The sequence below is a fragment of the Cynocephalus volans genome, chromosome 7 (genome assembly GCF_027409185.1).
Source record: "Cynocephalus volans isolate mCynVol1 chromosome 7, mCynVol1.pri, whole genome shotgun sequence".
In the NCBI taxonomy this organism is placed as follows: Eukaryota; Metazoa; Chordata; class Mammalia; order Dermoptera; family Cynocephalidae; genus Cynocephalus; species Cynocephalus volans.
In genome coordinates, this window is record NC_084466.1 from 87,908,061 (window position 1) to 87,932,786 (window position 24,726).

Genomic DNA, 24,726 nt, shown 5'->3' on the forward strand with positions numbered 1-24,726 from the left:
ATTCTATGAAGCAAACATCATCCTGATACCAAAACCAGGTAAAGATATAACCAAAAAAGAAAACTACAGGCCGATATCTTTGATGAATATAGATGCAAAAATCCTCACTAAAATACTAGCAGACAGAATACAGCAACACATACATAAAATTATTCACCACGATCAAGTGGGATTCATCCCAGGGATGCAAGGTTGGTTCAACATACGCAAATCAATAAATGTGATACATACACCATATTAATAAAGTCAAACACAAGGACCATATGATCATCTCTATAGATGCTGAAAAAGCATTTGATAAAGTTCAGCACTCATTCATGACAAAGACCCTCTATAAGTTAGGTATAGAGGGAAAGTATCTCAACATAATTAAAGCCATATATGCCAAACCCACTGCCAATATCATCCTGAATGGGGAAAAGCTGAAAGCTTTTCCTTTAAGAACAGGAACTAGACAAGGATGCCTACTCTCACCACTCCTATTCAACATAGTGTTGGAAGTACTAGCCAGAGCAATCAGAGAAGAGAAGGAAATAAAGGGCATCCAGATTGGAAAAGATGAAGTCAAACTGTCCCTGTTTGCAGATGACATGATCCTATATATCGAACAGCCTAAAACCTCTACAAAAAAACTGTTGGAATTGATAAATGATTACAGCACAGTAGCAAGATACAAAATCAACACACAAAAATCAGTAGCATTTCTTTTCTCCAATAGTGAACATGCAGAACGAGAAATCAAGAAAGCCTGCCCATTTACAATAGCCACCAAAAAAATAAAATACTTAGGAATTGAGTTAACCAAGGAGGTGAAAAATCTCTATAATGAGAACTACAAACCACTGCTGAGAGAAATTAGAGAGGATACAAGAAGATGGAAAGATATCCCATGCTCTTGGATTGGAAGAATCAACATAGTGAAAATGTCCATACTACCCAAAGTGATATACAAATTCAATGCAATCCCCATCAAAATTCCAAAGACATTTTTCTCAGAAATGGAAAGAACTATCCAGACATTTATATGGAATAATAAAAGACCACGCATAGCCAAAGCAATGCTGAGCAAAAAAAATAAAGCTGAAGGCATAACACTACCTGACTTTAAGCTATACTACAAAGCTATAATAACCAAAACAGTATGGTACTGGCATAAAAACAGACACACTGACCAATGGAATAGAATAGAGAATCCAGAAATCAACCCACGCACGTACTGCCAGCTGATCTTTGACAAAGGCACCAAGCCTATTCACTGGGGAAGGGACTGCCTCTTCAGCAAATGGTGCTGGGATAACTGGATATCGATATGCAGGAGAATGAAACTAGATCCATACCTCTCACCGTATACTAAAATCAACTCAAAATGGATTAAGGATTTAAATATACACCCTGAAACAATAAAACTTCTTAAAGAAAACATAGGAGAAACACTTCAGGAAATAGGACTGGGCACAGACTTCATGAATACGACCCCAAAAGCACGGGCAACCAAAGGAAAAATAAACAAATGGGATTATATCAAACTTAAAAGCTTCTGCATAGCAAAAGAAACAATTAACAGAGTTAAAAGACAACCAACAGAGTGGGAGAAAATATTTGCAAAATATACATCTGACAAAGGATTAATATCCAGAATATATAAGGAACTCAAACAACTTTACAAGAAGAAAACAAGCAACCCAATTAAAAAATGGGCAAAAGAGCTAAGTAGGCATTTCTCTAAGGAAGATATACAAATGGCCAACAGACATATGAAAAATTGCTCAACATCACTCAACATCCGGGAAATGCAAATCAAAAGCACATTGAGATACCATCTAACCCCAGTTAGGATGGCTAAAATCCAAAAGACTCTGAACGATAAATGCTGGCGAGGTTGCGGAGAAAAAGGAACTCTCATACATTGTTGGTGGGACTGCAAAATGGTGCAGCCTCTATGGAAAATGGTATGGAGGTTCCTCAAACAATTGCAGATAGATCTACCATACGACCCAGCTATCCCACTGTTGGGAATATACCCAGAGGAATGGAAATCATCAAGTCGAAGGTATACCTGTTCCCCAATATTCATCGCAGCACTCTTTACAATAGCCAAGAGTTGGAACCAGCCCAAATGTCCACCATCAGATGAGTGGATACGGAAAATGTGGTACATCTACACAGCGGAATACTACTCAGCTATAAAAACGAATGAAATACTGCCATTTGCAACTACATGGATGGACCTTGAGAGAATTATATTACGTGAAACAAGTCAGGCACAGAAAGAGAAATACCACATGTTCTCAGTTACTGGTGGGAGCTAAAAATTAATATATAATTCACACACACACACACAAAAAAAAACTGGGGGGGGGGAAGAAGCTATAACAACCACAATTACTTGAAGTTGATACGACAAGCAAACAGAAAGGACATTGTTGGAGGGAAGGGGGGGAGGGAGGTGGGAGGGAGGTTTTGGTGATGGGCAACAATAATCAGCCACAATGTATATCGACCTAATAAAATAAAAATAAAATAAAATAAAATAAAGTAAAGTAAAATAAAATAAAATAAAATAAAAACAAAATAAGAATTTAAACATGTATAATCTGACTTTATTTCAAATCCTGATTTTCATCTATCCACAGATTGATCATCTCCAGCATATCTAAAAGATCTACAGATAATTAAACTCATCAAGACAAATGCCCATGTAATTTGACAGTATTTCAAATCAAATGTGAAAACAGATCTGTGTCCTGCTTAAGTGACCACAGGTAGAGCACAGGACAGTTTAGGAAGGTGAGCACTTCCATGATCCTGACAGTCTTCACCCCACCACACCTGTACCCTGTCCTCATCTAGAACTTTCTTCTCCTATTAATCCCTATGCAGCTCTACTTTCTGTCCAGCCTCCACTCATGACCCACCATGCTCACTGCAGCCACATCAGGACCTGCAAGGCCCTCACCTGCCTCCTGTCCTTCTGCTTCACTCACCAAGAGAAAGCCACCTCTGGATTGATTCAGTGACTTCCCTCTCTCCTCTTCTTCTCCCAGGATGACGTGCTGTGCTGCGGTTGCTGGGGAAAACCCGTGAGCACAGCCTCAGGGCTCTACACTGCTTGCTCAGTGCCATCTCACAAACACCACATTCTGTCCTCCTCACCTTCGCAAACTGACTGCCCACCAGCTTTGAGAATAAAAGGCAGCCAGCATCTCCTTGGATACCTGGCTTCTTCCTTTGCATGGAGCATCAGTCACTCCCTCTGTCTGCTGAGCCCTCCTTTGTCCTTCGTTCCAGCTCTTTCTTTATCTCTCCTCTCCTGTCCTCTCCTCAAGAGACGCCCTGAGTGTCCCGGGTGTCTGCTCACTGCATGTGCTCAGCACTACCACACACTCACTGCGCTCAGGGCCACACTCTGCTTGCCAGCTTGTCTTGCTCCTTCACCACCCTCCTGTGTGCAGAGAATGTGGTGTTTTAACCGCCTTTCCAACCAAACACCTGCTTGCGGTAGAAAATCAGTGAATTCCACCCTAATGAGTCTTGTACACCAACTACTTATAGTAGCTGTAGCCATTTCAAAAGTAAAACCAAAACATTTATCAAAACGTTACTTTGATGAGGTTCTAAGTTCAAATAAACCTGAACTGTCAAGACTCAGCTAACCACTCATCTGTCATACCACTTACATGATAGAGGTCTGATCAGCAGTGTTTTCAGTCATGATCTAAGTTCTTCCTTAGTAGATGCAAAGCAAAGCTCTCAAGAGACACAGCCACCGCACATGACGATCTGCGAGGCAGAGGGTCAGACTCCCTGACACCCCTCAGTACACTACTGCAGGGCCAACCTGGAGCTGGTCCTGCCCTTTAATGTGGAATGAGACGTACAACGGGCCTTCATGGAGTCCAGAGGAACTGAAGGAAAGCAGGAGGGGTGTGTTACAGAGGCCATAAACACAGAGCTGCTGCTAAGTCAGGCAGAGTGCAAATTAGAGAGTGTCCATTCTATTTATCAACATGAATGTGATTAATCTCAGTGAGGGTGATTTTAGCTCTGTGACTGGAAGGAGTCAAGGTTGGACCGATCTGCAGGGCCCCTGGGAGGTGAGAAAATACACACCAAGTGCAGATAACTCATTGGAGCTCTTTGGGAGGGAAGAGAATGATGACGGTGGAGCGGATCCAGAATTTGTGGGGCCAGAAGCTTGTACAGTTTGGGGAAACCTTCTGGAGAAAGAGAATATAAAATTATAAAAATAAAATAGGTGTGAGAATAAAAATCTATTTAGAAGGGCCAATACAAATAAGGGCCTGAAGCGTAAGCCCCCCGGTGACCGCCCAGCTGTGGAGGCACCTGCTGCCCCCAGGGCACACAGGGCACACAGGACACACAGGGCACACAGGGCACACAGGGCCGGAGCTGCTTCCCGCTCCTGGAGGACACATCCAATACTTGACCCACCTCAGATCTAGCACAGGACTGGGTACGTTTTAAGAGCACAATAAATATTTGTTAATGTTCTCATCATACGGTGTGTGAAGGTTTCAGATAGAGAAATACTTACCCCATCTTTTCAGAGTTTTAACATTAATAAAGTTCACAGAAATTCGTGCTCACTTTGGAGTGGTGTGAGATAAGGCCTGATGTAGACAGGAAAGGAAACAATGACTGACAGGACGATTCTCATCACATCAACACTAACACGGGAAGGAGATAGTTACACAATGGAATATGGAACAAAAAAAGTGACAGGAACTGACACAGATAGCTGTCTGTGGCATTTTGGTAAGTGGAGGGAAAAGGTTATAAGACAGTATTTTTGTAAAAATCCCATTTTTGTAAAAAAAAATAAATAAATAAAAGTCCCATTTAAAAAAATAAACGTATTGATATATGCTCATATATATTTGTAAAAATGCCTGGGAGAATAAAACACTAATGGTGATCTCTACATGGTGGGATAGGTGATTTCTACTTTTTTTCTTTATATATTTTTATTTGAATTAAAAAATCATCATAAAAGTAATCTGAACTTTTAAAAGAACATTTATTGTTTTAATAATATGAAAAAAAGATGGCATTTCTAGTCTGAAAAAACTTGATGCCATTCCCACTTTTAAGGAAAATGAGAGAAGAAGGTAGAGCAAGGTAGATGTAATTATGAAACAAATTAAATAAATCAATGTCGGGAGAAAGAAAATAAACATTTTGTGCCTTTACACCTTTACTCTTTAATATGAATATACGACCATAAATACCACATATGGCAGTGCCCCCTCATCCGTGGGGGATACACTACAAGACCCCCTGTGGATGCCTGAAACCACGGAGAGTACCAGACCCTACATATTATGTTTTTTCCTATACGAACATACCTATGGTAAAGTTTAATTATAAATTAGGCACAGAGATTAAAAACAACAACTAATAATAAAATAGAACAATTATAACAATATACTGTAATGAAAATTATGTGGATGTGCTCTTTGTCTCAAAATATCTAATTGTACTATTCTCTTCTATTATCGGACCTTGATTGACTGTGGGAAACTGAAATCATGGAAAGCGAACTGGAATGAAATCCGAACCTTACAAACTGATGGATCCCAGAGATCCAAAACAGTGCTACCCACAGTGTGGTCTGGAAACCTCACCTGTCCTCGACGAGATGAACACAGAACCCGAGGGCAAGGACTTACAAACTTTTATAGTGATTTGACACTGCCAACATCCAGGTGCGTGACCATTTTTCTAGTAATGTCAGTGACAGACTGGAAAAAAAGTAACCGCCACAGATAGCTGGAGAAGTACTGATCTAGAACACTGTCCTCATTTTACAACGAACAAGACTGAAGTCCAGAGTTCCGTCCGCCATACTACACTTTGATTCCACAAGAGTTCAGTTTTTGTCAAATGGAACAAGGAGCAGTTACTTGTCACCTAGTTAAGGATTCTGGCTCTAACTTCAAATTCAAGAGGAAACAGAATTTAAAACATTTCTTAGTGGCTTCAATTGCAAAGAGTCTGTGAACACTGCCTTAACTTCCTGTCCTCAGACCTCCACCTGCACTTTTTTCCACACCAAACTCAACGTGTCCAACCTCTCCTGCCCAACTACGAGCTCCTCCAGGAACTACCTCTGATTCCCTCGCTTGCACAGCATCTCTCACCTCCCGGTTCCCAAGCTCTGATGCTTCCTCACACACCACACATCTCTGCATGCTGGGTGGCAGAGTAACCTCTCATCCTGCCATCACGTGTGGGTGCCTTGAGAACTGGAGCCAACTCTTATGCCTCACTGTATCCTCCACAAGGCACAGCAGAATTTAATAGATGCTTTCTGAGTGAACTGAGGAACTAACACAAGGGAGTGCATGAAATCACTTGAAATCAATGGTCTTCAAGAAGCAATTGGGAATCTTATCCCAGAAAATGTAATCAATATGCAAATCATCACAAGTTTGATAGCAAGGATACATATTCTATTCAGTATTTTTCTTGAATTTTGTCAATGCAATAATGCCTAAAATGTGCAAGACATTCTTGTAGCTTTTATTATAGCTACAAGAAATTGACTTTTTAAAAAAATCTGTTTTTGAGTATAGTCAATTTTAAAGCTATACCTTTATGGGATCTTAATACTGAATTTCTTTCTTTTTAAGAAATATAACTAAAAGGGTTTCTGCTGAACTCAGCTCTATACTTCTTTTCATTGTTTTTTTGGTAACAACTGGAAATTTGGGTAGAAGTAACAATTACGTATTATATAAATCTTGAGTGTCTCATAACATTTTGTCCATCTAGCCAAAAGAAAGCATTTCTTGAACTTCTTTCCTGATTTCTTTGGGGGAAAATAGCAAATACTGGAACAGCATTTCTCTATTTTAGTATTTTAAACACTTGGAAATTTGATTTTAGAAATGGAATTATTAAAATACTTCTGCTTTTGGATTAGCTATTAAAACTTTCTGTATTTTGTATATTATTTCTTTATCCGTTTTCTTTTTCCTCTTAATCGTTTCCTTTTGTTCTCAAACCCTATTTGATATTTTTGGCTAATATTTTTTCCTCCTTTTTCATATTTAAAATACTTAGTCCTCAGTTCCTGCTCTTCCTGTTTTGCTCTTTTCCAGATATAAAATGTAGCCTTGACAGACTTCCTTTGCAGCTAATGTTTTCATGTTTAGTGAAGCACAAAAAGCAAAACATTTTTTAAAAGCCAGGATGGCTAAGGGCTCAGTTTCCAGGGCTAAGGCATACAGCTATGGGCTCGGTGTTCAGAGGTGGTGGGCAGGGAGCAAGGTTGTCCCATCTGGCCGACAGCACTGTACCTGGAATTGCTTCCCGCTGGCACTTATAACGCACAATGTGCAAAGTTTTCTTCTTACTCAGTAATGTGGGTCCCCCAAGCACACAGGGGAAAACAGTCTTCCTTCCCATAATAGTTCCAGGATGAGCACTCGTTTCTCTGAAAAGTCAATGTACATAAAACTTCTAGCTTTAACATTTTAAAGTAGGAGTTAGGGGCTCGGGGGATATACTGTCCTGACAATAAACCTGAACTGGTTTATCTTCCTTTCTTAAGCCTACACTCACCTTTTTTTCATTTTTAAACAATTAAGATAAATCTGTGACTTGATTTATTTTATGTTTATCTTTTCTCCCTTAAATCAGATTCTGTATCCTGAGCTAGTTACTTGATCATCTGCAAGGTGACCCTTTGGGAGCATAAAGTCTGAGTATTTCTCAAACTTCAGTGAGTACAAAAATCACCTGGAGAACCTGTTAAAACATATACACACAGATTCCTGGTCCCCACAGCCAGAGATTTTATTTCTGGAGTAGGTTTTAGGTAGGTCTGGGGTAGGGCCTGAGGTTTTGCAACACTAAGAAGCTCTCAGGTGATTCTGAGGCTCCACAGACCACACTTCGAGTAGCACAATTCTAAAACCCTAGCCCCTAATCTAATTGCAGTGGGCTGACGGCAAGGAACATTTTGATTGAAGGACATATATCAACTAAAAATCATTATTTGCATCTTCCTGTTCCTCCCCCATTCATAAGGTAGTAAGGTACAGTAGTTAGAAGCCTGGACTTAAGAGCCAGCCTGCCTGGATTTGAATTCTAGGTCTGCCCCCTAACAGCTGTGTGACCTGGAGTGAGTTACTTAACCACTATGGGTCTCAGTTTTCCTCCCATAAAAAATAGCAATAATAATGCCACATCCAACATTACAGAATTATTGCGACGATTAAATTAGTTAATACATGTAAAGCGTTTAGAACAGTGCCCGCACTTACTGCATACTCAGTAATTGTCAGCCACTGTTGTCACTGTCTCGTTAAGCAGATGCAACAAAGAGGAATTAAAGGGAGAACTGCAACCAGAAACACAAAGATTGCTAACATCGGTCAGGAAGAGATTGCCCAGGCTCTTTACTTCTTTTCCTTCCTGCTGCCAAATTTTTGTCATAATCAGCACTTCCAGAGGAAATAAAAAATAAAGACTGAGGGTCAATTCTGTATTCTTTTTAGCAGCTCCAGATAAAGGTTTGATGTGATTATCTATGATATTCCCTGGTCTCAATCACAAGGCTTTTTCATGAAATGTCTCACGTCAACAATATGAAAGCACTTTCCTACAAAGAGGAAAGAACTTTAGAGGCCAAGAACTTTAGCAAGAAACACCTGAAAATTTGACTAATTACAGAATGTTACCAACTATAAAAAAGATACTTTACTGTTTAATGACGTGGGAATGTTTAAATAAATCAAGATACATCTGCTTAATGAGGTATTATGCAGCCTTTACAGTGATGTTTAAGAATAAATTTAATCATATAAAAAAATGTTTTTGCAATGGGACTGATTCTAAACAAGAAACACACAGAAAAGGTAACAAGAAGTTTTAAGTTCAAATTTAGAAAAAGAAAGCATCCTTAATTAAGTTTATTACATTTTGAGACATAACTAATAGTGTTTTACACACTACACAAACCAGGAAACAGAATGCCCTGTCCTACAGGCTCATAATCTAAGAAAGAAATTGAAATGGGATAGACAGTAATTAACTGAGAAGCTGGCTCTCAGATATGCATGAATTCTTTCTCTTTAAGCCTCTTTTCTTCTTCCTACAATTCTTTTCCATTGATTTTTTTCCCTCTCCACTTTGCATTTATAAACAAAACAGATTGGAAAACATCAAGAAAACACTTCTTTGATGTATGATTTAATGAAGAATACTGAAGAATAATGGATAAAATTCTCATATGCATATAGAACAATTTGAGAAAAATAGAAAAAAGGAAACGAGTTACTGAGTACAGTCTGGAGAAATCAAACAGATTTCAAGGAAATTAAAAAGAGAAATTAAATGTTTGTGAACTAATGACTTAATTTTAATGAAAGACTGAAGTATAATAAAGTTCAAGTGAAAAATATTAAGAAAAAGATGTAATGAGAGAAGATATCTAAAGGATTGCGGTTGGATTTTATACAGATTACAACGAGAGCAGTGACAAAATATTACTAAAAGAGGCATTGGGTAAGTACAGTTAGATGTCAATAATTTGGGTAAGAAAGGTAAAATAAACACTAGATAATTTAAATGCATCAATGGTAACTCATACGTGTTTACTAAAGTATTTTTAAGAAAACCATTAGAAAATTATTTTAGTGCGTATAATATAGGGATTATTTGTAATTAATAAATCATTTATTTGTAGAAAAATAGATATTTCTAAAATTCCTAGGTGTACCTGACAAATGGTTTGTTCCCATGAGTTTGAAATATTCTAAAATATAGCTGACACTATCAATTTGCACCATACCTATGAAAATGAGGCTTGCTAAGCAAAGGTCTAGTCCCTTTTGAACATACTGTCAGTAGAAACCCTTATGTTTCACCATAAAAAGGTAGTTTTATTTTTCAAAATACAGATGAGTATGAAAAGATGTCAGGTCTATGAGAGAAATAGACAAAAGTTGATTATATTCAGTAAATATGTAAATATTTTCATAGAAGAGGAATTGAGAGGCTAAGTAGTAATTAGAAAGGAAAAGTAATTTCAATGATATTCATATATTTATTTATATAGTAAAATTCATTAGTCCGCATGAATATTAGCCCCTAGTAATCAGCCAGATGAAAAACAAAAGCACAATATAGAGGCTGTAATAAAGCAAAGCGGAAAAGGGAAGAGACAAAGGTAAAGGGAAGGAGGAAGCAAACGTAAAGGAGGGTACAAGTCCTGTAAAGATCTAGAAGAGAGGATGCTATCTATAACGGCTCGACTAAGATACAACTAAGAATGGGAAATGAAATTAACAGTGAACTACAAAAAAATAGTGAAAAGTAATTCTTTACCCCTCAAGTTCATTTCCCAGGAATTCCCCGGAACGAATGCTGCTTAAAGCTTGAGTTAAGATCCCTTGTGAACTGGCTGCAAGGAAGTTCCCAGGGAGGTAGAAGGCTACTTCTTATTGCTTAAAAGGGGTCAACACTGGAAGTCTAATAAATCAGAGACGCTAATGCATATACCATTCCAAGGTTTTAAGTTGTGAGAAGCGTATTACGCACAATCCATACTTGCAGTAGTTTTGCGTTCACTGTTTGGTGTAACTGCAAGACTCTTCCCATACACGCCCATGGCTCTATGTCAGGTAACTTTACCTAATAACAACTTGATATTTTATAGGACTTACAAAGTAAAAATCTATGTTTGCTCACAATCCTTTCAGAACTGATAGTTTTAAAAGAGACTAATCAGACCACATCTTAAAAGCAAAAACAAGATAACTATGTTTTGAAAGCAAATACAGAATTCAGATTTTCTTTATATCCATGATAATTAAATTCTTGAAAAGTCCTTTGTCATATTTTGGGAATAGTATAAGAAAAAAATCAATATAATTCCTCGCTCAGAATTTAATTTCCAATATAGCAATATAAGCTTCAAGAAGATATTTCCTATGAAAGGCAGATGCTCAAAAACTATATTAAATTTTTAAATATTCTAGGCTCAAACTTAGGAGAGATTATTCTTTTAAAGAAGTAAAAATAAGAGCATTGTTATTCCACATACCGCACAGAATGTAGAAATGTACTTAAAATGCTTCCACGTACGTTAATATTATTCTCTGAGCCAGGCTCTACTAATAAGGAAAGAGCTTAAAAAAGAGCTTGCTGTTGTTGTAGACAAGTAATTGCCTCTCATGGGCCACAGAACTCTCCAAGTGAAATCAAGCCTTTGAATTAACTTGTAGGTCACTTCATGTTATGGAAGGCGACAATCACTTGTCAGTAGCAGTCGATATTAAGACTGTGTGGCATCTATGGCACTTACTCCCACTGGAAACCCACTTTTGTCAGAATTTTATCCTGAAACTAGAATTTTAGTTATTTCTCCTATTACGCTACAGCAGAAAAAAGAAATTCAACTCTGTTTTCTGATGGAAACTCTTAATATCACATATTCGAGCTGTAGAAGGCTGATATTTTGAAAATAAACAGATAGCAGTTTTTGGCCCATGTGAGATACCTGTTCCCTTATTTCTTTCATTTTTTCCAGCTTCTTGAGTTTTGTAGCATATTCTTGAACTTCTTTTAATCCAATATCTGTGCAGAGACGAACCAAGAAACGCAGACCTAAATTGTGAAAAATATATTTAGCAAATAATGTAATATACATAGTGTTGAAAGTCCAACAAATCAACTCAGTCTTTTGGGACAAAGGTAGGAATGATTCTCACAGAGAGTGTTTCTTTCTCTCCTGAAAAATAATTACACTTTGCAATCTCTGGACCTAAGAGAAATGACTTCTTTGGAAGGGGGTTTGAAGGTACTCTCTCCACCTGCCCTGTCCTTATGTTGCCAGATCCTAGAAGGAACATGGCACAAGGGCACTGCTGGGAGAGAATTTAAAAGGCAGATGTAACATTTGTTATTGTTCTCATGTAAATTTCATAAGTACATGTAAAGCGTTGTATGGGAGACTAGGCTAAAAAATGTAAACAATCTGTACACATTATAATAATAATAAAAATTACTAATAAGTGTTCTTTTTACTGTCAGTAAATTCATTCTTTTAATATTATTCACACTACATGCAAAGCACTGGGACTGTACAAAAGATGTACTTTGCAGTCATTGGGCTTGCAGTTGACATCAAATACATATAAAACAATTACAACAGAGTGGAACCGAATGCCAATAAACAGCCATCTTGGTGAGGAGCTAGAGCATTCCCTCTGCCTATGCGCTGTTCCCATCCATCCCAAACTTCCATCCCTGGATTTACTGTGTTCGTCATTTTGTTGCATAAAACAACAAAAAACCCTTTTATCACTTAAAGATACGTCACCAAATAACATACTGTTTACTTTGCTTGCTATCGGGTCTTATTAAAATGGCATTATTCTTTATGCGGTCTTCTGGAATTTGCTTTTTCATTCAAGACTGTTTCTAAAATTAGCAAAAATTTTAAAAACATGCAGTGAATGCTAAAAACCACAATTATTTTGTTTCTACATTTACAAGAATGGCTTTTGCTATTTATGGTCTAAGTTACTTTGAATATTTTCATTATCACATTTTAAAATAATTTGTTTCTCTCAATACAACAGCAATGCAGGTCATTGTAGAGAACTGGTAAAACAAGTAAAGATACAAAAATAAATAAATAAAAGTTACCCATTACTCCTCCACTCAAAGACAAAACTAAACATTTTTATTCCTTTCTATGCTTTTATGTTACCAACAGAATAATCCCTGGTTAAGTTCAAAAAATAGTTTCCGTGCCTGCAAAGTATTTTATGATATGTCATAATTTTATTCATTTTATTAACATTAAAGTTGTTTCAAACATTTGTGTACTTTTCTTATTCCCTTGGGATAAATTATTTAATAGTGGATTCACTGTATCCAAACACTGTGACCATTTTGAGGCTCCTGATACATACTACAAATCTGCCCTCCAGAGACAGTGCACTGGTTTATACTCCAAGTAGAACTCCCATAAGTGAGGAGGAATGTAGCATACTTCTCAGCTCTCCCCTCACCACCTACCACTTAAATTATGCTTTATAATTATTTAGATTTAACTTCATGTTAAATGAATTTCTATGCTCACTACTTGTTCTTACATAACAGAATTTCCCTTTTCGAGCTCTAAAGTTTAATTCAGCTTTCTAGTGAGCTTCCAAATTAAGTTTAAGTCAACTTTTTGTTTTCCCAAGAAGTGGAGATGAGTATATTTTCTAAGCCCTTACATATCTAAGAACATCTTTCTGTTGCCTTTACATGCAGGGGTAAAGAAGTTCTTGAAACTCTTGAGATACTATCTCACTACCTTTGGTATTTAGTGTTTGGTGTTTTATTGTTGCTAATAATTGTCTAGTTTTTCTTCCTTTGCAGATAGCAGATTTTTTTTTTTTTCTGTTCTAGAATGTTTTCTTCTACTATGTCTTTGATTTTTGCTTTTATTGCAAATGTTCTGGTTTATTTCTCGGCAACACATAAATTCTTAGGTTATAACTCTCTTGTCTTCTGTATCTATCAAACTTTCATCTTCTTTAATCTTTGTTCTTTTCTCTGCATTCTATGAGAACTTATTACTTTTCCAATTACAAACTTGATTTTCTACTCCTTACTGTCTTCAGGTAGATTTTAATTCTGCTACACATTTTTATTTTCCCTATAGTCCTTTCTTATGTATCATCCTATTATCTTTTCACCGCAGCCTGTGACTTTCTGCCTCTGAGGCAGGTAGAAGTCATGTGTTCTTTGATCTTACCGAAGGGAACAAATATTTCTATACATTTTCTTCTGGTTCCTGTAATAATTTTTTGAATTCTTCTATTTCTCTGGGTCATAAAAATTGTTTATACTTCCTTGTTAAATGCCATTTTTTTTCATAGCCTCATGGTGGGTTTTTTCCCCTCTTAGGCCGAAATAAGAGATCTATCCAAACCTTGTAATTTCCTCCTGCATTTTCTCTCCTTATCTCTCATTATCTACATAAATACCCAAGTTATTCTCTTTCTCCTACTTTTACAATTAACCATTTCGACTCTATTAAATATTTCTCAATACATCTCTCCACATCATCCACCAACACCCTCATCACATTTTGCCTAACTTCCTGCTGTGCAATTTAGATAGGGGATTTGGACATCTAGCTGTTCCGTATGCAAACTCTCAGCCAAACCTCCTATTTTCAGCACTGGCTGGCACGTCCCCCATTCTCTGATGCCCCCAGTACTGGGGCTCTATGGCATGAGCTGCTTTGCTTCTTGTTGACCTCTCTGCTACCTACCTACCCTGCAGTTTGTTTTCTAATCTATTAAGCAAAAAACTTTCCCAATTTTTTTCAAAATTTAATTAACGCTTTGCTCTTGTGGGTTTTATAAAATATCTTTTTTTGTTGTTTGTAGTATGGGAAAACACATATTCAATTTGCTACAGTTTCAGAATAGACTGTATTTTGAAATAGACTCTGAATTCTTTTATCTCTTTGCCCTTACTAATGCTATTCATCTACCTGGCCTTCTCTGCCTGGCAAAAGCCTCCATACCCTTCAAGGCCACTTCAAATGGCACTTCTTCTGTGAGACCTAATTATGGCAATCATCCCCTAATTCTGGCACAGTTCAGAGCTCCTCTGTACTTCCATAGCACTTTGGACACTGACTATTTGTGAGTTGTAGGGGGTAAAAGTCAAGACAACATAAGTTGCTGCATCCCCAGCACATAGGAAATAGTTGATAAAAATTTGGGGAAACAAATAAATGGATAAAGAAACAGGGAAGTCTTAATACTTTTTAAAAAAATAATTCAACCTAAAAAAAAATTATTGATAATAAATATAACAGAACACAAAAATATGTGCTAAACATACTAAAAAGAGCTTATGTACTAATGACCTCCAACTCCTCCTTAGGGCCTCTTTAACATCTTCTCTTGGACATATAAGAGTTGACTCAAACATAACACATCCCAAAACAAAATTTCTGAAACCTGCCCTTACCCAGTTTTCCACCTCCCAGTAAACAGCAACTCCCATCCTTATAGCTGCACAGACCTGGATCTGTGGAGCTGTCCCTGGATGTGCTCTCTCTCTCCCTCTCTCTCTCTCTCTCAAGTCTCATATTCAAACAGCCAGCAAATTCTGTCACCATTACCTTCCAAACATATTCAGAATCTGACCACCTTTCACCACCTCTGCTGCTATCACTTTAGTCCAAGTTAAGACAGTGATTTCTTATTTAGATATTGCCCACCCCAGTTTATTCTCCATATAGCAGCCAAAGTGATCTTTTGATTTGGACCTCAGGTACAGAAGCTTGAATTAATCACACTCTAGTGATCCACTGACAATATGTCAAAATGTATTACTCTTCTGCTCAAAATTCTCCAATGGCTCACCAGCTCCCTAAAAATACAATCTGAAGTCCTGACCTAAGGCCTGTGAGGACCTATGGGTTTTGGCCCACCCATGCTGCCACCTCTCTCTGGTCTCAGCTCTTCCCACACTCCCCATCACATGGTCCACTGTGCTCTGACCACACTAACCTCCACATGTTCATGGCTTGCTTCCTTTCAGGTCTCTGCTCAAATGCTGTCTTATTAGAAAGACCTTCCATGAGCACCCTGTCTAAAATACTAGCCTCTCCCATATTCCCTATCTCCTTACCTGTTTTTCCTTTATAGCAGTAACAAATACTGACATACTATATATTTGTTTATTGTCTTTTCCCACTAGAATACAAGCTCCATGACACCAAGGATTTTGGTCTATTTTGTTGTCTGCTACATCTACAGTGCTAGAACAGTGTCTGGAACACAGTCAATCCACAAGAATTTGTAAATAACCAATTAAAGTACGACCATTAATGTATGGCAAAAGAGACAGTACTAAATTAATTTAAAATGCCACACATTACTATGTAAATTCCTATGTACACATTTATCTTAATAGTTCGTAAGAAGAAAGTGCTTTACATTTTCTGCAAATGGTGCACTACTGTTTCTCTTATCTATCTAACCTCAGAAAGAGTGGCTTAGGAATATTTAATGTAAAATAAAAAATCATTATTTTTGGCTGAAATTTAGTATATCATCTATAACTCTATAGAGCAGGTCAATTTTTGGTGAAGAATATATTTTAAAACTAAATTATCCTGTTGGGTTCGCCAGAATACTACTTGGCTCAAAATGAGACATTCGATGGGTATAAATGTTTTCTCGTGGCTACAGTCAAGGTAGACTATTGATTACATTTGTTTTGAAAATTATACAGGCCAAAGTCATCTTGGAAATTCCCTATGGCATAGACAATCATTCATTTAACTTTTAGAGTGAATCTTAACTCTCCACAAAGAAAAAAACTTGGCCTTGCAGAGGTGCTATGGCTACTACAGTGGTTCTCAACCAGAGGCAATTTTGCCCCCCCAGAGGTCATTTTGCAATGTCTGGAGATGTTTCTGATTTTCCTAACCAGGGGTGGGAAAGCTACTAGCATCTAGTTTATGGAGACCAGGGATGCTGCCAAAGATTTTATAATCCACTGGACGGCCTCTCCTCCACCACAGAACTACCCAATACTAAATGTCAGAGGTGCCAAGGCTGAGAAACTTTTGCCTAGCAGATGCGGAGCTGCTCCATTTTCACAAAGTTATTACTGCTCTCTCATTTAATCTCTCACCAGTTTCCTAGTGTAACTGAGATTAAGAATCATATAGAAAACTCTTAAAGAAGAAATAGGAAAAAATAGATGCCTGGGTCTACTGCAAACCTAAATGAGAATCTCTGCAAGCAGGGCTACAAATTAGTACTTTTTAAAAGTTCTACAGGTAATTCCCATGAAGTCTTTTTCCTGACTGGCATTGGGAAACTACTGCTGTAAATGAATGAATCTACTTCTAGTCAGCATTAGAGAGCACCTGGTTCCTGCACTACTACCAGAGATCATAACTGAGCTATCTGCTATTGAGGTTTTACCAAAAGCCAAATGGAAAAATATATTAACTAGGAAACATGCAGTACATCTAATTCTTGGATCAGGCTGGACCACTGGAAAGTTTGGCTCAGGAAAGATTTGTTTTTATTGAATTGTAATGTGCTGTTTTTATTGTCATTGAGGGACAAAATTAAAAACAGTCTTTTCTTACATGTTATTTTATTTGCTGTAGGAATGTTATTTAAAGAAAGTTTCTACTTTCATGTCTCAATGACTTTATCTATGGTATCTCTTGATGTCTCAACATGAATGAAGAGTCGGAAAAATTTTTCTCCTTCCCAAGGAATAGCTTTTTATTTCCTAATAAAACAGTAAAAATTATACAACTGATTGTAACTTTTCCCCTTCCTTTGGCTTCAGGGTCAAACTTACGCTTTAGTGGGAATATGCAGCATATGAATATGGTTATTTTATATTTTTCTTGATTTTGATTTTGCTGTTACTAGTGCAAGTTGCATCAAATCCACTGTGCAACAAGATGGGAAATTAACATTTTCTACAAAGCTTACTTTGCATGACAAATAAGTAACATACCAATGTGTTTTAAAATTGAAACATTAAAAAATCATTTGCTATCAGTATCAACAAGATTATTAGTGCTCTATTTTCATAAACTCAAAGTGTTTTAAAATCTCAAAAAGTTGTATGCTAAAATGGACAGTTAAAAATGCCCTTCCCATAAAATACCACAGTTGATGAACTTTGAAAAATCAATAAGCCAAATTTATTCTTAAAATTTCATAAAACTTTGAAATATAGACTTGTTTACTATTGAAGAGAATTTGGTGCTATATTTAACTATTTTTATTTATTTATTTTTTGGTGGCTGGCCAGTACAGGGATCTGAACCCTTGACCTTGGTGTTATCAGTACCACACTCTACCAGATGAGCTAACCGGCCAGCCCTTGTAGTGTATTTAAATTCGTCAACAATTAAATTCTGTAAAAATGTGTACTAACATAGTCAAATTTTCTGATCCTAGAAAGATATTTTAAAATATATACCACAAATTATAGATTGGTACTTATGTATGCAATTACTGTAGCAAATGTAATTATATATTAGAACACAAAATGTGAGAACCTACATTGTCAAAGTTACAAAATGTAATGTCACTTACATTCGACATTTTCTGGAAATTTTCTGTGAATATCTTTATAAGTATCTAATGCTCTTTGGTAGTTACCTATGAATAAAAAAGAGAAAAATATAACACACTAACAAAGTATATTCAGCAAAGTACTAATTTTAGTCCAATATACTGGCACACTTTAATGGTTTAGTAGAAAGCTTTCATACTTGCCACAAGCAAACCATTCTTAATATAATTTCTGGAAGAAAAATGTACAGATAAAATAAATTTGAAAAAGGGTTAGAGCAGAAGTAAATGGGTGATGGCTGAAACTTAGTTTCACTTCCTAAAATAAATATTTTAATAGCAAAAGTTAAGATCCATTCAATTTCCTAAAAATAATTATTCCAGATGAACAACTGACAAATTCACAAATAATTTAAGTGGGATGCTAACATTAATTTCAATGTCATCCATTCAGTTGGAAGTGATGAAAAATAACTTTCTAATGTTTTTTTTTTAAAAAATATTAAAAAGTTTATAGAAAGCAACTTGTTTTGTACAAAATTTAGCTTCATGTAGCAGCAAAGAATAGGAAAAATGAGTTTGGGTTAAAGGTCTTTGCTAAAATCTCAGGGAACAAGTTATGACTCTCTTTGGGCCTCACCGTACAAGAGGGATGACTATTCTAGTCCATCAAAGAGTTGTGAAATAGAAATAGGAAGCATCTAGCACACAGCAGGTTCTCATAAACACTAGCTGCGGCTTCTGAACTGCACTCAATAACTCAAGCAGGCTATGTCTTTAAACCTTTCAGAATAGCTCATATGAATATACACATTATATATGACTGATGTTGAAATGAACACAGGCTACTGAGAAGTCACATTGTTATAAATAAAAGACATGTAGTCACGTTGCATATCCCATAGGAATTACAGTAATGTTAAAGATCAACCCTTTAAATGATTTGAGGACTACATTGAGTACGTATTGAAACATTTCTGATGCTGTTCCGAAGGCGCTCACAGAGATAAAGAAGGAAACCTCCCACAAAACTGGGTGAGAACACACTGTCAGCATCTTCTGTGCTTCCCTTAGACTAAAGAATTTCTTTCTCCGAGTAATGTTTATGCTCTGTAAGAGGGATTATAAATTTGTTAAGATTTATCTACCAGCTTAATCTCTGATATTTTAAGCATATCAATTACTTCATAGTTAATCTAAAACTATTAGCATCTAAAACTATTAGGATAGATCCTTCAGGACAAGTGTCATCAACAGAACATAATAAAAGCAGGAACAAAAAACACAAACCAAGATATCTCGTGATCTTCGGTATAAAAAGATACATAGTCCCAGTTATTGGAGTTCTGAACTTTTCTCAGACTTTTCAAGTTTCATAAATTTTGCTGAGTACATAGGACATTTAGAATCAAGTGAGTAGAAAATGTAAATATAAATTAATGTATGCAGAACGTTTTTCTATTTTTCTCTATGGCTAAGTAGTGGAAATGATCACATGTTAACTTTGAGGAAAAAAATGAATCTTCTTTTAAGAGGGGAATTGGATACGTGATTAATAACCACTTTGAAAGCATAACTTCTGTATGTAGTAATTATTATGTTTTTCATACAATGCTTCAAATATGTGTAGTGAGCAAAAGTGTTTTAATAAACAGATATGCAACTGGAACACATTATATGCATAAATACCTAAAAGAAGGACAGAAATGAAATAAAAAACACATAAAAGGAAAGCATTTACCACTTCTTCTGAAACAACTAGCAACCATCAGCTGCCATTTCACTTGTGTGGGCCTATAATAGAAATAAATAAGATGAAATTAGAGTTGAGATAAAAATAATCTGTGATGTTCAAATGGTTTTATAAAGCTGTATATCTGTACTATCTTTCAATTATTTTTGACCTTTTGTTAGATCATTTTTATTACTGACAATAGCAGATGTATAATTTCCTTCATTATTGCCTGTCATTTATTTTAGGGCATTTAAACTGAGAGTCCTTCAAAGTTCATCTAGTTCGTGCTTTTATTCAGATATTCTTATGAGAATCACTTAACCTGTTTGGTTAAAAAAACACTGCATCCTATTTTAAACATAATCATTACTTTTGCCATAATTTTTAATCATAATACTTAGGCTTACAAATTTTGTACCCAAGGCAATTTTTGATCTTGTGTTTGAACAGACTTAACTAAAGAAAGAATAAAAAAGAATACTATTCATCCCTTTTTTCCCCTTAAAAAGAAATCAAATTCTTTTCTAAAATAAACAACAATAGCCAGGATTTCTAAAGACAACTGTTAAAAATATCTAAGAATAGCAAGATTTGAAGAAACAAATACCTAGAGAACAATTTAATGCTCTTCTCACTTTCTTGAATCCTCCTTCCCCGTACATGATGGCTTCAAAGACAGCCTCAGTTCCTACTTAATTTGATGACAAACCTACCAGCTTTGGGTCAGATGGAACTGGGTTTAAATCACAGCCCTGCTACTTTGCAAGGTACTTAACTTCAAATCCATTGCCTACACAGCCACCCACTGTGATCTAAATAAAATACATCTTTAACCATATTACTTCCCTCCTTAAAATCTGTCACTTCCCCTCCACCTACATGCTAAATCAAAGATTCTAACCCAGTTTATCTGCTTTTTAATCCTTTTTTGCCTTTCTAACTCGTTGTCCACCATGCCTCGCCTAACATTTCATGCTACAGAAAATCCAAACAGAAGCATGGGCTTCCCTGTGCTCACTGCATTTGCTAGACTCCTGGTTTTTGTACACACCATCACACACCATCCCAGCCTCTTTACCATCCTCTACGCCAGGCTGGATTAGGCTGCTCTACGAACTCCCCTCATACCCTAACACCTCTTAGCACTGCACTTACCACAGGGCCTTATTATGGATGTTTCTGAATACCAACATTACCCTCTTTCCTCTATAAAGGTAACTACTATCCTGACTTCTAACAAAGTCAAATCGGCCTCTTTTTGAATTTCACATCAACGAAATCATAGAGTATATATCCTTTTTTTTTTAAACAGCTGAATTGATATAATTCACATACTAAACAATCCACCCATTTGAAGTAAATGACACAATAGTTTTTAGTGTATTAATGTTAAAAACTCATGATAAAATATAAGCATAAAATTTGCCTTTTAACCATTTTTAAAGTGTATAATTCAGAGGCATTAACCACATTCATAATGTTGTGCAACGATCACCACGATTTATTCCCAAAACATTTTTATGACACCAAACAGAAATCCTGAGACCATTAAGCAATAACTATTCATGCCCCTCCCTCCAGCCCCTGGTACCCTCTAATTTACTTTCTGTCTCTACGAATTTGTCCATTTTAGACACTTCATGTAAGTGGAATTATACAATATTTGTTCTTTTCTGTCTGGCTTCTTTCACTTATCATGTCTTCAAGGTCCTTCCATGTTGTAGCTCATATCAGAACTTCCCTCCTTTTTATGACAGAATAATATTCCATTGCATTTGTGTACCACATTTGGTTTATTCATTCATTGTTGATGAAAAGTTGGGTTATTTTCATCTTTTGGCTACTGTGAATGCTGCTGCTAACAACATGCACACACAAGTATGAGTCTCAGCTTTCAATTCCCTTGGGTATATACGTAGGAATAAAATTGCTGGGTCATATGGCAATTCTAAGTTTAGATTTTTTGAGGAACCACCAAACTGTATCCCATGAAACACCATTTCATATACCACCCCACAACACGCAAAGGTTCCAATTTCTCCACAACCTCACCAACACTTATTTTCTTTTTTTTTTTGATAGCATTTATCCTAAAAGATGTAAAGTTATATCTCACTGTGGTTTTGATTCGCACTTCCCAATGACTAATGACATGCTTATTGGCCATTTATATACCTTCTTTGGAGAAATGTCTATTCACATCCTTTGTTGAGCTGTAGGATTTCTAAACTATATTTTGCACATTAACCTATTAACAGATGTATAATTTGTAAATATTTTCCCCACTCTGTGGGTTGTTTTTTCACTTTGTTCATTGTTTCCTTTGCTAAGCAGAAATTTTTCAGGCTGATGAAGTCTAATTTATCTATTTCTTTTATTTGTTGTGCTTTTGGTGTCATATCCAAGAAATCATTGCCATATCCAATGTCATGAAGATTTTCCCGTATGCTTTCTTATAAGAGTTTTATAGTCTTAGGTCTTACATAGGTCTTTAATCCATCTCAGTCCATTTTTGTATATGATGTAAGATAAGGGTCTAACTTCATTCTTTTACATATGGATATCCAGTTTTCAACACATTTTTTGTTGAAAAGACTACCCTTTTGCCATTGAATAGTCTTGGCACTTTTGTTGAAAATCAGTTTATCGTGTATGTAAAGGTTTATTTCTGGGTTCTAGATTCTATTCTGTTGGTCTGTCTGTCTGTCCTTCTGACAGTATGACACTGTTTAGATTACTGTAGCACTGAAGCAGATTTTGAAATCAAGAGTGCAAGTCCTCCAACTTTGTTTTTTCCAAATTGTTTTGGCTATTTAGGGTCCCTTGAGATTACATGTGAATATTAGGGTCGGTTTTTCTATTTCTGCAAAAAAGGACATTGGGATTTTGATAGGGATTGCATTAAATCTATACATCACTTTGAGTAGTATTGTCATCTTGATGATACTAAGTCTTCCAATCCATGCACATGGGTATCTTTTCATTTTTAGGCCTTAATTTATTTCAACAATGTTTTGTAATTTTCAGTGTATGTCTTTTGCATCCATGGACAAATTAATTCCTAGTTATTTTTTTCTTTTGTATGCTATTGTAAATGAAACTGTTTTCTTCAATTTCCCTTTCAGATTGTTCATTCCAAGTGTATAGCATACAATTGATTTTTGTGTGCTGATTTTATATCCTGCAAATTCAGTGATATCATTTATTGAATCTAAAATTTTTTGTGTGGATTCCTTAGAAATTTCTACATATAAGATCATGTCATCTGTAAACAGATAATTTTACTTCATCCTTTCCAATTTGGATGCCCTTTCTTTCTTTTTCTTGCCCAACTACTCTGGCTAAAATTTCCAGTACTACGTTAACTAGAAGCAGTGGAAGGAGGCATCCTTGTCTTGTTCTTGATCTTCAAGGAGAAAAGCTTTCAGTTTTATTTTTACCACTGACTATTCTATTAGCTATGGGTTTCCATATCTGGCCTTTATCATGTTGAGGAACTTTCCTTTTATTCCTAGTGTATCATGAAAAGGAGATGAATTTTGTCAAATGCCTTTTTTGCATGAATTGAGATGATCAAGTGGTTTTTTCCTTCATTCTATTAATGGGGCATATTACATCAGTCTTCATATGTTGAATTATCTTTGCATTCCCACTTGGGAATGATGTGTAACCTTTTTAATATGTGGCTACATTTGGTTTGCTAGTATTTTGTTGAGTATTTTTACATCGATATTCATAGGGGATATTGGTCTGTAATTCTCTTTTCTTGTAGTGTCTTTGTTATGTCTTTGGTGTAAGGATAATACTAGCCTCATACAATGAGTTAGGAAGCATTACCTCCTCTTTAATTGTTTGGAAGAGTGTGGAAGAACTGGTGTAAATTCTTGAAATGTTTCATAGAATTCACTAGTGAAGGCATGTAGTGCAGAGCTTTTCTTTGTTGAAATATTTCTGAGTACTGGCTGAATCTTCTTACTGGTTATAGGTCTATTCAGATCTCCTATTTCTTCTTTTCTGTTTTTTTCTTTTTTGATGGCTGACCCATTTGGGGATCTGAACCCTTAATCCTGGTGTTATAACACCACACTCTAACCAACTGAGCTAACTGGCCAGCACTCTGTTTCTTCTTGAATAATGTGTGGTAGATTGTGTTCCTAGGAATTTGTCCAATTAATCCAGGTTACCTGCTTTGTTGGTGTAAAACTCTTCATAATTTTTCTTATAATTCCTTTTATTTCTGCAAAATTAGCAGTAATGCCTCCACTTGCATTTCTGATTTTAGTAATTTGAGTCTTCTCTCTTTTTTCCTTTTTGTTCATCTGGCTAAAGATTTGTCAATTTTGCTGATCTTTTCAAATAACTAACTTTTAGTTTCATTGATTGTGTCTACTGTTTTTCTATTCTCTTTTTATCTTTGCTCTAATCTTTTTTTATTTCCTTCCCTCTGCTAGCTTTGGGTTTACTTTGCTCTTCATGATTTGAGATTTTTCTTCTTCTTTAATGTACTCATGACTATGAGTTTCCCTCTTAAGCCTGTTTTTGCTGCATCCCATAAGTTTTGGTATGTTGTGTTTCCTTTTCATTTGTCTCTGCTGTTTTTTAATTTCCCTGACTATGTCATAATTGATCCATTGGTTAAGAGTGTGTTGTTTAATTTCCACATACTTGTGAATTTTCCAGTCTTCCTTCTGTTATTGATTTCTAGTTTCATTCTATTGTGATGGAGAAAGATATCTTGTATGATTTCAATCTTTTCAATTTATTAAGATTAGTTTTGTGGCCTAACATATGGTTTATCCCAGAGAGTGCTCCATGTGCCTTGAGTAGAATGTGTATTCTCACGTTGTTAGGTTGAGTGTTTTGTATGTGACTGTTAGATCTCCT

General features: G+C 36.1%; 1 protein-coding gene across 7 annotated transcripts in view; it reads right to left on the reverse strand.

The window, feature by feature from the left end:
- The window catches only part of IFT88 (intraflagellar transport 88), a 162,089-nt gene that overhangs the window by 20,319 nt on the left and 117,044 nt on the right, over positions 1-24,726 (reverse strand). For all 7 annotated transcript variants that reach the window (XM_063101884.1, XM_063101881.1, XM_063101885.1 and 4 more), the window contains 3 exons: positions 19,849-19,901; positions 18,129-18,194; positions 11,531-11,637 (listed from right to left, as the gene is read on the reverse strand). In XM_063101884.1, the coding sequence (XP_062957954.1) occupies positions 11,531-11,637; positions 18,129-18,194; positions 19,849-19,901 (226 nt within the window). The remainder of the gene's footprint in view (positions 1-11,530; positions 11,638-18,128; positions 18,195-19,848; positions 19,902-24,726) is intronic.